Genomic DNA, 12,728 nt, shown 5'->3' with positions numbered 1-12,728 from the left:
ATGCAATGTTGGAAATGTTTTAAGACGAGGAAAGTCGCAAAATGTCCACAAAAGAAATCCGCGCACGGTGGGCATGTTGCTTCCTCAAAATTGGGCAATCTGAAGAAAGTGGGTCGGTCTATCGGGTGTTCTTTCTAGGTTACTAGTTCACTGGCAGTGACCCACAAATTGGCAGCACGCGTCTGCATCTGTCATCGCATCACATCGTTGAGAGGCCTTCGGGCTCAAGCTTTGAGCAATCGTGGCGTGCGCGCGTTGCACGTTCGAGAAACGAAACGAAACGAAACGAAACGTGGCCAACAAGCTGGCCTGCGCTCGTTAGTGAGACGTGCACGGCATCGCTGCTTGCGTGCGAGCGCCTTCTCATGTTTCCTGCCTGTGCGAAGATGTACTTGCTGACGTTAATGAGAGGGTGCGCGTGCGTGCGCGCGCGCGCGTGGCCGCTCCCTTGGGACGCCGTTTGCAGTGCTTTAATTAGCTTAATCCACCAGCAACACATGGATGGCGAATCTGTGAATGAGAGCGGCTCGTTGGAAGGCGAGAGCAGACACAGAGGAGAATATCGCTGCTTCCACCATTTGTTTCTCCCCGAACACGCCACACACACTCACACGCACTCACACACACACACAGCGCACTCCTCCGTCTTGGCAGCGTCAGAAGTTGGCCAAGCTATTGTGAAACCTGCAGGGAGGAGGAAAGCGTTTCTGAAATGACCGCCTGTGCTGCAGCATTTCCAGAGAGACGCCAAGCTAAATGACCAATTAACTGGAATGGCGACGACTTAATTGGTGCTCGCCAATTGACGATGAAATGGACCCAATGTGGAGAAAAAAGGAGGAAGATGCTCGAAAGGCGTAAGATGGGCGGGGGAACAAAAGTAAAGTAGCGAAGAAAAGGTGATGCACAAATGTTCATCTCGGGAAGCGATGCAATCAGCTCAGGCAGTCAGCTAATGAGCGTTTCTGCGGGGAGCAGCGCAACAAAGTCCAAATGCTGAGAAGTGAGGAACGAATCTTTCCAGCCAATAAATCAAAGTCGTTGAAACGTTTGAATATTTTTTCTTAAACGTGTCGCGATGACAACAAAAAAAAAAGTCAGCTTCTGCATGAGCCATTTTTAATTAGCAACAGCTTAATGGGTGAAAATCGTCGCGCCACAAAGTCAACCGATGCACCAATAATGCCACAATCTTGTTTTCCTCGCTCCACTAAAGCTTATAAAATAAAGGCTTAAGCTGCTGGAAATAATGAGTCCACTTTTAGGTCCAGGATCCAAAATCCAGAAGTGGACGACTTACACGATGCGTAACGTCGGCGTTCACATTGACAAGGTCGAGTCGAGCTGCAAAACTTGCCCGCTGGCGCGGCGGTTCAACGTTTCGGCGTCTCGAGAGCGGCTTTCCTTTTAAGCGTTTAAAATTCGGACCATGCTGGAGAAGCATTTGCGCCAACGCTCGCCGTCGCTTCGTCCAATCGAAAGGTTGCAAAAGATGGAGACGAGCGGACTGAAAAAGGGAGCGTAGAAGTGCGAGCGAACCTTCGCCGCGTTTCGCACAACCTTGCAGAAGATGAGGAAAAAAAAGTCAAGTTGGACAAAATCAGATTAACGAGACGATGGCCGAGCGGCGATCGGAGTCCATGTGGAATGAAATCTTTTCCCAAAAAGGTCGTGGCATCCGTCTCACATTTTGGTTTCGAGACGATCGGCATCTTGACAAGCGTCATCGTGGAGCGTCACTTTGCCGCTCACTTTCCAAAATCAAACTTTTTTCAGCCTCATCATCAACTACATTTTTTTCGTGTTGCTTTTTTCTGTGCGTTTGGGGTGGGCCGTTTTGGAGCTCGTGACTTGACGTGATTCAGACCGTCTGATTCAAGAGAGCGAGCGAACGACGGCGAACGAAAGGAACAAAAAGAGAGCGACGAAGCGAGACACATACTGCACATGCTCGACTCGTCTGGCGGAACTGAGCTGTGGCTAATCCGAAAAGGCCATTAAGAGGAAAAAAAGAAATAAGTGGGCAAAATGACACATTTTGCTGTTAATTTGGGAACCTCCCGACGCGACGAGATGACGGATGGCGCTCAATTAAGTGGAAAAAGACGTGCTTAAGCAAAGTGAAAATGATCACTTTCGTCTTCAGCAGCCCGTCTGATTCCTTTCATCATTGGCTGCATCCGCATCTCGCTTTCATGCGTTTCGCGCGCGTGTGTGTGTGTGTGTGCGCGCGCATGACCACGTGCAGTCGTGTGAACTAATAACCGAGAGCCGACAAACGGCCGCACAAAGCCGACCTCTGTGCTGTTGCAAACAAACAACTCGTGGCTCGGCGACTCGAGCCAAAAGATGACACATGCGAGCGCATTTCTATTTCGGGCCTGTTTTTTTTTTTTTTTTTTTTTTTTTTTTTTTTTAAAGGGGGGGAAGCCAAGTCCAAAAATTGGCCTCGGGGCCCAGATTGCAAACATCACATGACCGTAGGAAGCCGCTGAGCCGTGATTGGTCGAGAGCTGAGCCCCGGAGCAATGCGATGTCATTTTCAGTCGACAGCAAGTGACCAAAATGGCCGCCCGCTCAGATGGACAAAAAAAAAAACGGGCCGCTCGATTCGCGTTCCACAATGCAGAGCTGGCCACTTGCCGGTCGGCCACCGTCGCGCGGCCACCGACTCGCTGGCCTCATTGGGAAAAATTGATGGAATGGACCAAAACGGACCGCAACGTACGACAAGTATTCATGTCCGCCGTGCATTTAATTGTGCTCTGCTTTTGTTGGATGGACGTCAAGATACAAACGACGCGCACACGCCACTTACTTTAACACAATTTGTGGCAGCAGCACAAAATGGCGTCTCATACGTCTTCCATCGTGAGAGGAAAAAAGAAGAAGAAGGTCGTGAAGCAACGCCGACGATCGTTGGCTCGAGCGTCATCTCGACTTTTCGGCGCTTATGTTCACGTCGGATGTCCGACGAGCGCACGCTGAGCCTGGCGCGACGCAGACGGGATCGCCCGCCACCTGGACACTGGACACATGCGCTCAGCAGATGGCTCACATGGACGACGCCCCCCCCACCATCACCATCACCAAAGGAAAAAAAATGAAGATTCAAACGCAATCTTTAGCGCTGGTTCCAGATGATGAAGCAGCCAAATCTGGAATCCAAAAGATTAAAAGCGACGTTTGGCCGCACGCACGACAGAATGCGGACGAGCAAAGTCGCGCTCGTTTTGGCTGACAAATGAGAAAAAGATAGCACAGGTAAAAATGTTCTTTGGCAACGCATACGCACGTGGACGTCCACAAGCGCATCTTGCTCACCAAAGTGAGGTACACGCCCACAAACGCATCCATCAAGCAGCGAGCACAATGACGCAGAAGAAGGCCGCAACAATAGCAAAGCAAAGACAGCGACGACGAGCTGTCATTTTGACAAATGCGCACCACTAAATCATCGTCCCACGTGCATTGTTCCCGTCCGTGCGTTGCTCGTGAACGCCACATGGCAAAAAGCGTGAGGGCCAAATGTGGCGAGCGTACACAAATAAGCATTCAAAAATGAACTTGATGAAATATTCCGGACATTTAATCGTTGACACAAACAGAGGCATCCATTCCAAACAGTCACCACAAGTCCCAAGAGTGCGCTCCATCGTAGACCACGTGCGTGTGCACGTGCACGCGCTCACGCTCACACACGCGCCAGTGGTTATGCGAGCGACTTGTATGCTTTTTTCGTTGATCACAGAGCTGACGAACGCAAAGAGCCTTGAAGCTTCCCAGCCAATGGATTGATTGAAAGTGAGCTCTTCAAATGAGAGGCGGGCCAGAATGCGGCGAGAGAAACATTTGACATCCGGCGCCACGTACATGACAATCGATGAGGGCAAAGCCACAAGCGCCTCATTAAACTAACGGCCTTTGAATCCACCCTGAAATGTCAGCGGCAAAATCAATTGGGCCGCATTAAATCTTGCGCGGTCGTGGTCCGGTTGGGGGACTTTGTGCAAGCATGAAATTCTCCAAAATCACAATCCAGGATCAAAAAAAAAGAAAAGTCTCCATCCTTACCTTTTTGAGTTTGCCGCTGCGCGTGCCAACAAACGCGACGGTGTTCCCTCGGTAGTCGTACGCTGCCACCGAGGTCATGCCGTCTTCTTTGTCCAGGAAGAGGGGGATGCCCTCGATGGTGCTGGTTCCGCCCAGAGGCTGGTTGAAGTCCTGACCGCAGAAGTTGTCGTCAATCTGCAAGGGCTGCGCAACGCAACATTTCAAATGTCAATTCTTTGGAGATCGCACTTTGAGTTCTGACAAAAAGGAGCGGGAAAATATTGAGGGTCACAAAAATGAATTGAAAAAAATTTCATAAAATCGCTGCCTCCAAATTAAGTTTCATTTGCACAATAAGAAAAAGTAAATCCGGGATTGGAAAAGAAACAAAAATCAACGCTTTTTTCCAATCCTGTCATTTCCTACGATTGAATGGTGAAAAAAATTTTTGTCATTTTAATTTGAGGCTACATTAGTCATCGAAGACAATTTGTCTGGCTCTGTTCCGTGGAAATTGAGATCACAAAGTTGCCGTCATCTTCAACTTTAACGTTCCGTGGAAAAGGCTCAAAGTCCGTTCAAAGTGGAACTAACCTCGCAGAACTTCATCCAAATGCACCTCGCATTCTACGAAAACTTTCAGAAGAGGCCGAGTGGGCGTCGTTGCACTTAAACCAGCAACTTTGCGTGACGTGCGCACTCGCTACGTGGCCCATTCACAAGCGTGGCTCCGCCTTTTTTTTTTCTCTCCTCGCAGACAGAACGACGTCGTGCTGAAGCTTATTGCAAATGGCTCAAATATGCCGGTGACATAATCTGGAGCATTCCCGCGTCGCGGAGAGACGACCGCCGCTGACCCATATGACGCCTTCAACAGTCACAGAGATCGCTCGCGCACATCACATGTTGCTTCTTGGTGTTTTGAAATTGGGAAAAATGCGTTTTCAATATTGTGGTGCCGACTTTTGGTGTTCAAAGTACGGAAATCAAGTCGACAAAGACACGTTGGATGATTTTGGCGACCTCCAAACATGTCCGCACAATGACCAAGTGAAGAAAAGTTCGAGATGTTTGATGGATTCAGCGACAAGCGGAAGGGGCGTCCGTGCGCGTTCATGAATAACGGCAGAGGAAGGCGGGAAGACGCACTCGGCGAGTGCGTAAGTGGCAGTGTAATCCACAGCCTTATCACGACGCATCATCTGATTGATCCACGGAGGAGAAGCGATAACACCCCCCCCCCCCTCAATGTGACTAAATAGCCTGCAGAAGAAGCTCACATCACTACATGGTGATTCTGTTGGGGTTTTTTTTTTCTCTTCCCAGTTGCTGAAGTAACTTGCCTGTTGCCTTCATTTGCATAATTCTTGTCATGACTTTTTGCCAAATCCGCATCAATCATTCATCCGCCTTGGAGTCGAAACGCGAGTATGCGTGTAGCCGGAGCGGTCCGCACGTCCGAACGCGGCGGTGTCGTGTTCCGGTGCATGAAATGGGCGGGGCACCGAGGGGGAGGAGCCACACTTTGGGCTCATTTAGAGCTGGAAGTGGGATGAAAAAAAAAAAAGAAAAAAGACGTGACATCCATCACATGACTCTTCGTAGCCACAACGCGGTGCCGAGTTCAATTGTTACAAACGTGGACGCGTTCTAGAAATGAGCGACAATCGCAATTGAACGTATACATTAGCACGTACGTGTAAATCCCAAGAAAATATAAATAAATGGGCCGGCAAGTAGCATGACGCCCAACGCATGTTTAGATTTGCATGTTAGCGTTCTACACTAGCGACAAATCAAAGCATTGCGCACACGCACACAATCTAGGGAGTAGCAGCGATGCAATTCGCCTCCGCTGCCGCAGAGCCAAAAATCTCACATTACGCTCAACATCCTCACATGAAAACTTTCTGCGTGAAATCGGAAAACGCCGTCTGTTTGGTGTCACGCGCGCGTCGCAGCCGTCTTGGGGGCGTGTCCGACCGATGTAGAATCGGGTCGGGCTCAATGAGCGCTGCGATTGGCTGCGCTCGTCTCCGGAACGTTCCGCCGCGTCGCCAAAGATGCAAAAGAAATCAAAACGGGTAAAAGCGGGAAGCCGACAAGATTGCGACGTGTTCCGAAGACAAAAAGGAAAATTGCGCGCGGACGCGGACGTGACAGTCAACTGAGGGTTGCATCGTTGTGGCTTTGCTCGTACCGCGGCCGACAACATTTATTATTCATCTTGCATCGCTTGAGGATGCTTCCATAACCTCCTTTTTTCTTCCGTTGTTCATTTGGCTGGAAAAGAAAAAGAAAAAGGAAAACCACACCCGGGTCACAGCCGAGTGCGACCATCAGAACAGGTTGCGTAGAATCGCCGATGACGATGGCGCGTGCGCGTCTGTGCGAGCCAAAAGAATTATCGGGCAGCAAATTCCTCTGCAGCCGCTCACGTCCTTTTCCTATCAGATGAGAAAAGTTTCCACAGTAGAACAAACGCGCACACACGCCGAGCACGAGTGTAGCTTGGGCAACGCAGGTGCAGAGCAGAGTGAAAAATTGTGGGTGAGGCCACCTCCTAAATTACCCACAAGTCTCAGCGGGGGGCCTTGAACTTGGAGAGAAATTGCCAGAGTTGTTTCAAGAGGTGCTGCATTGTGTGTGCGTGTGCGATTTATTGCAGAGGACCAAGCCTGCACCTCATGGACGGGAGCTCCATATTCAGAACGGAACTTTGAATTTCCGCGTATGCAAATCGGTTTCGATCGCCGTCATGGTGCTCAGAAGAAGTTTTACAAGTAAAATTGAATTGTTGAAGTTGCTTTTTGCGCATCGCGCAACTCTTATTCGATCGTCAAACCGTGAGTTTTTCTGTTTTTGTTTGTTAAAGGAATCAGGGAGGGCGAAGGGAGAATAATGAGGCGACATCTAAATTGAGGAAACGCCAAACTCGTCTTTTAAGAAGCGTAAAATTAAAGGAGACATATTCCGAGAAATGCACGTACTTTTTAATGGCTTGTCCACAGCCAGGCCAGACGACGTTTCCGTCGCAATGCCAGCCGCTAGCTTGATGGGAAACACCATAGCTAGGCTAACAATTAGCATTGAGAGTCGCGGTATCGCATCCCTTTAAGCAACGGATAGTGGAGCAGCACGTGTAGATATCGCAAAACTCACGGCCACGTTTTCTTTTCCAACTTGACAAACTAATTTGCAGCTTTTCGAGTCCCGGACAGGAAGGGCGACTCTTCATTTGTCCGTACGACCGTCTCATGCTGAAGTCGTTTGAAAATGTGTCGGCACCGCAGGCGCGTTTGTCTGGCCCACATTTTCTAATGACTCTCGATGACGATGTAAGCAACACGCCACCCGCACGGACCGCGGATCGATACGCAATTACATTGACAATTAGTATCATTAGAGTGCGGCGGGGGAAGCGGATTTGGGGCGCAAAGAGAGAGCCGCAGAAAGGTCAGACGACACGAAGCCGCATGACGTCTCTTCCAAAAGCTTTTCCGACGTCGCCTCATCACGACATGAGAACAACGCTCGAGCGCAGAGCGGCTCGGACATTGTTGGCTCGCGCACGGGCTCGTTCGCGCATCCGGATGAAAATCTCTGGCTCGTGCGCTCGTGTTGGGTGGCAACCAAAGCAATTGTTCATTGAGCGCATATGAACCCGAAAGGTGAGCGAATAGCGGCCGTGACATCAACGGCCGCCCGCGCATTTGGGCTGCCAAGAAACTTTGCTCATCAAAGCAAACGACTGCAACATTTTTGCCGTTTGTGTATTACACGTTAGTTACAGCCATCAAATGAGCAAATAATATCAATGATAAAAACCGGACTGGTGATGATGTCGTCGGAGGGAGAAAAATGTTCCAGTTCCATCAAGTAAATAATCACTTGAATAGATTTTTGTTTGGACATGACATCAGCTGTGACACGGCCCATGAAAAGCGCCCCCCCCCCCCCCCACACGCATCAAAAACAAACACGTGAAACAATCAAATTTGATGTGTTCTCGTCGATGGAAACGTGGCGTCAGCTCTCAAGACGGCAGTTGAGTCGTCAATCGGATGCCAACTTTGCGGAAAAAAGAAAAAAAAACTTAGCGACGCCCAAAGCCTTTGCTCGCTCCTCGCCGGTCGTTTGCTGATCGCGAGAGGCAAAAAGGTTCCGAACGTTGGCCATTTGGGCTTCAGTGCTCCGGAATGTCCGAGGTGCGGAAGGAAATTAGAGGAACAACCTCAGTGGAAATGTTGAAACCTCAACGCGAGACTTCTGACGACTTGCGCGCACGTCGGCCCGTTTGCCTGCGGCGGCCGTAAACGGATCGAGCTAACGAAATGATGCCGCGACCGGCGAAGCTCACAGGTCGTCAATCGACGCCGACTTGGCGTCTGCACCGCGGCAAGCGAAACGCGGCTCAGTCCAACGACTTGGAAGGATGCTTTGACGTTGCGGGACGCTTGGAAAAAAGTTTAAGACTTGAAGAGACGGAAGGAAGGACGTGAGGAAATTGAAAGATTGAAAGATTTTTTCAACTATTAGCAAATCTGCCAACGGGTGGAGAGGCCTTCTTCACCATCGGCACGGGAAGCTGGTTTCGTCTTCATCTCAATTTGATGCACGTCAAATTCTAATCAATATTGAACGAGGAATTTCATAACAAATCTCTTTCCGGATGTTTTGGAACTTCCAGTTTGTATGCCGATGAACACAACGATTCGACTCGGATTGTTTGTTTTTTTTTGTGTGTTTTTTTGCACATCGTACGTGAAAGCTTGAACGATTCGAGTCAAGTCGATTATTTCACTCCATTTTGCTTCCGTCGCTTCAACAATTCCACACCATCAACGGATATGACCAATTTGTCGAATAATTGATTCTTTGGCCCGTCCATACTTGACAACCACATTTTGAAAGATTTGGGAGGGGACGAGAAGCAACAATTGAGTCACAGAATTCATCTTTATGCATTCACGAAAGGAACTCGCTCAGATGTGAAGACGCAAGCGACTTGACTGTTGTTAACGCATCTTAGCGTCAGGAAGCAAAATGGGTGAATTCTGTCATTTTGAAGTCAACTCCCGCTCACACACACACAAATAATAAGGTCAGATTTCAGGAGCTCGTTGGTGCGACCGGCCGCGATTGTGGTCACCCGTCGGTGGTGGGCAGCTGACATGAGGTCATCGCCGGAGGCCAACGGGCCAGGCGTCATTAACCTGAGGATGACCCGCAGGCCTCGCGGCTGTCGGCCATTGTCCTCATCATCGTCATCATCGGCCGCCTTGGATGGAATATTAATTATTGGACGAGAGAATATGCGACCAAAATTATTGTGAGTCGCGATGACGGCAAGCAGAAGATGGGATGTCATCAAATCTTTTGAAACACACGAGAATGGGAAATCCCTTGATTAAGGAAGATTAGATGGATTAAAATTGATAAGAAGTTCAAAGTGGTTATCATTTAACATGAAAGCTGAAGCGTGAACAAATCTTTTGCCTGCCCGGTTGTGATGTCATGTCCGAGCAAAAGTGATGAAGAAAAGATGCGGTAAGACTAATCGGCCTCGTTGAACGAGACAGCCAAGCTTCAGCACGTCCGTTTGTTTTGCTTTGAAATGAGGACTTGAGCATCCAAATAGTCGCGTGTGGACTCACCAAAGATCTCACACTGAAATGTTCAACGTCATATTTTGGCCACGTTCGCCTTTCCGTTTCGTTTGCAAAAGGGAAAGGGTCAAAATGAAATAAATGAGAAAGCCTTTTCTCAACGGGCGCTATTGTCCGTTTGACGGGCTGAAAAAAAAAAAAGTCCTTTGAGAGTTTGAGACAAAGCGCGTCGAGAATAAACAGCGCTGTTAGCCTCACGGAGCTAACTTTGGCTAATCCGGTAGCTCGGCCACAAGGGGGCAGCGATGTCAAGTCAAGCTTCTGTATTACGTCCAATAATTTGCAGTCGGACGGAGAAGACTTGCGGAAAATACGACAAAGAATACGGACCTCCAATTATCTGAGGATTACGCTCACACGTTATTTCCGCCGTCGGAATGGGAAGAGGGAAGGACCGACTTGCTAACATGCGATTTGACCCCTTTTCTGAAGGGTAAAAAAAAGGGAAATGACTTACAGAGTTGATGCACGCCAGTTCCTTGTTGAGGAGCCACGGTAAGGAAAGTTTGCCGTCTCCTTTGTAACAAGACTGAATGCGTTCTTTGATTTTCTCTTTGATTCTCCTCAGCGTGAAGAGGCACAACGCCGACTCTTTGGGCGGCTTGGCGCGATTCTTCTGACCCTGAGAGAAAACCGTGAAGAGGATGTCTTCATTCTCGGACACGCCCAGAGAATTGGCCAGCTGCCGGCCCGGTCGGGTCAAGTAAGCGTCCTGGACCAGGCGGTACTCGACGCCGTCTTTCGTGCAGCCGATGGGGAACTCCACGTAGGAGTAAAATTTGGGGTCGTCGACGCACAGCCGCACGATTTTGGAGGTGAAAAACTGCTCGCCGCTGGCGTCGGGAGAAGTCAGCTGCGTGTCCAGCTGCACGGTCAGATAATAGACAAACTGTTCGCTGCCGAAGCTGTACACGTAGTAAATGTCAAAGGCGGGAAACTTGGACAAAGTGTCCGACGGAATCTTGAGCTGAGACGAGACAAACTCGTCCTGATACACGAAGCTGAACATGTCGGCGTTTTCTTCGTTTTCCATCAACTTGCGACTGGAGAGCGTCGGGAAGTACTCGGACTTGCCGTCGATGGGCGTGCCGACGAACAGCTTGCTGGCGGGGCCGTGCGGGGAGCCGATGATGACTCCGGACATGGAGCCCGACTCGGCCACGCCGGACAGGTAGTGCTCCTTGCGATGGTGAGGCTCGCCCAGTTTGAAGAGGTCGTCCAGACGCAGAAATTGGCAGATTCCCTGCGACGCGCTCCCGCAGGCGATGAGGCGGTTCTGGGCGTAGTCGACGAGCAGAAGCTTGTTGACGTTGGGCGTCTGAGCCAAGTCGTGCGGGCACGACTGCACGCTGGGCGGCGGGTAGCACTTTTCGTTGTCCGCCACCGGTCCGGTCATGTGACTGCGCAGCTTGGTGAGGTTGCTCGACAACTTGAAGATCCAGTTGACGGCTCCCACGTAGACGTCTCCCGTTTTGTTGTGAACCGCCAAATGTGTGAGCCCCCACTCGGCGGGTGCGAAGCGTTTGAAAGCGGGCGGCTGGCCTCCGCACAACGACGAGGTCATGACGAGCAAAAGCCCAAACGCGGGAAACGGGTTCCCGACAACTGTCGAGCGAGCCGGTGAGCGCATGTTTGGTCGGTCCTGAGGAGAGGCTTGAGGGGAGGGGGGGGGGGGGGGGGGGGGGGGAGTAGGAGGATCAGGAGGAGGAGTGCAAAGTCTGCCACTTGAGCTCCAAGTCCGGACTTGGAGTCTTTTTCTTTTTTTTTTTTGCGTCAAGGTCCAAACGAGAAGGATGAAGTGGCAAGCAAACACTTCTATTGATCCGCTGTCCTGTTCACGGCGTTGCTCGCCATCATCGGGAACTTCATCCACAGATGAGCGTGCTGCGAACCCTAAAAAGCAGAAACAGAAAAAAAAAAAAAGAAGACAACGTGAGTGACGGCCGAACATTTCCGATTGATTATGCATCAAGCATGGAGAGGTCTTAAAGGCGCAGAAATTAAACAGACAAAATGAGGCGGGGGGGGGGCGAGGCGAGCTGACATTTGCCACCGCGATGAATTAATGATATCAAATCAAGTCTGGAAGGCAAATGTGTGTTGGCATTTAATTATGAGAGAAGATGGCAGGGGAGGCAGAAGGCAATTATTGAAGGCTGTGTACAGACACAACATTTAAATTGGAAATATTTGATCGCTTCGATCAGACGAGGCAAACGTGCCAACTTGCTTTGTTACATCGCGGCAGGTCTCAACGTGAATGCGGTCAAGACGATTTCTTGAAACGTCGGCACTGAGATGGAGTCTGATGGATTGTTATTAATACAAAACGGTGCTGACATGACACGGGTGGGGGGGGGGGGCGTTCCTATTTCTTCCACATTTCTCCAAAAAAACATGAAATCCAAACGTCAACATCTGAAATCGACGTCTACTTTGACGACTTCAATTTTGCTCCCACGAGCAAAAATGTTCTCGACGCGCTTCAATTTCACCTCGACATCAAAGCGTCGGCACAAACGCTGTTTGACGACCACTTCAAAGATGAGTGCGGCAAAGTAAGATGAGGGGGCGGTGCGAGTCGTGACATCATCAAACCGAGTCCGCCCGGCGGCGAGGGAACGCAACCCGGCGAAGGTCGCGTTGGCAGCGAAGCAAGCTCGGAGCGACCGACACGCTTTTGAAATTTCAATTTCTTATCCGACGCGAATCGAGAGCAAGCGGGAACAGCTGGGCGTCTCTTTACGAGAAATTCTCCTTTCGGATCAACACGACGATTTCTTAACGAGGGCCAGCCGCAGGCAAACAAAAGGCCGCTCGAGCATTTCAATGAGCCGTCCGCACATCACGCTTGCAGAATGACGTCGGCCAATATTTCATTTTGGACATGACGAAAACGAACAAGCGACAAGAAAGGAAACGTTAAGCCAAAGTGACGACAGTTGGACAGCCGCCACGTCGTTTTCGAGCCGCGCTGAGAAACAGAAAAGATTTAAAAACTAAATA

The 12,728-nt window shown here is 50.0% G+C and overlaps 1 protein-coding gene across 2 annotated transcripts in view; it reads right to left on the bottom strand.

Moving 5' to 3' along the window:
• Positions 1-11,403, bottom strand: part of plxna1b (plexin A1b) — an 80,065-nt gene extending 68,662 nt beyond the window's left edge. For both annotated transcript variants that reach the window (XM_088307939.1, XM_088307940.1), the window contains exons 1-2: positions 10,180-11,403; positions 4,075-4,257 (exon numbers count right to left, since the gene is read on the bottom strand). In XM_088307939.1, coding sequence (XP_088164065.1) covers positions 4,075-4,257; positions 10,180-11,352 — 1,356 coding nt within the window. In that variant the 5' untranslated portion in view covers positions 11,353-11,403. The remainder of the gene's footprint in view (positions 1-4,074; positions 4,258-10,179) is intronic.
• Between the last annotated feature and the right edge of the window lie 1,325 nt (positions 11,404-12,728).

Source organism: Idiotropiscis lumnitzeri, chromosome 11 (genome assembly GCF_059441095.1).
Source record: "Idiotropiscis lumnitzeri isolate Australia: NSW breed Sydney's pygmy pipehorse chromosome 11, RoL_Ilum_1.0, whole genome shotgun sequence".
NCBI classification, from domain to species: Eukaryota; Metazoa; Chordata; class Actinopteri; order Syngnathiformes; family Syngnathidae; genus Idiotropiscis; species Idiotropiscis lumnitzeri.
Note: the sequence above shows the minus strand (reverse complement) of the source record. Positions and strands in the feature narration are given on the sequence as shown.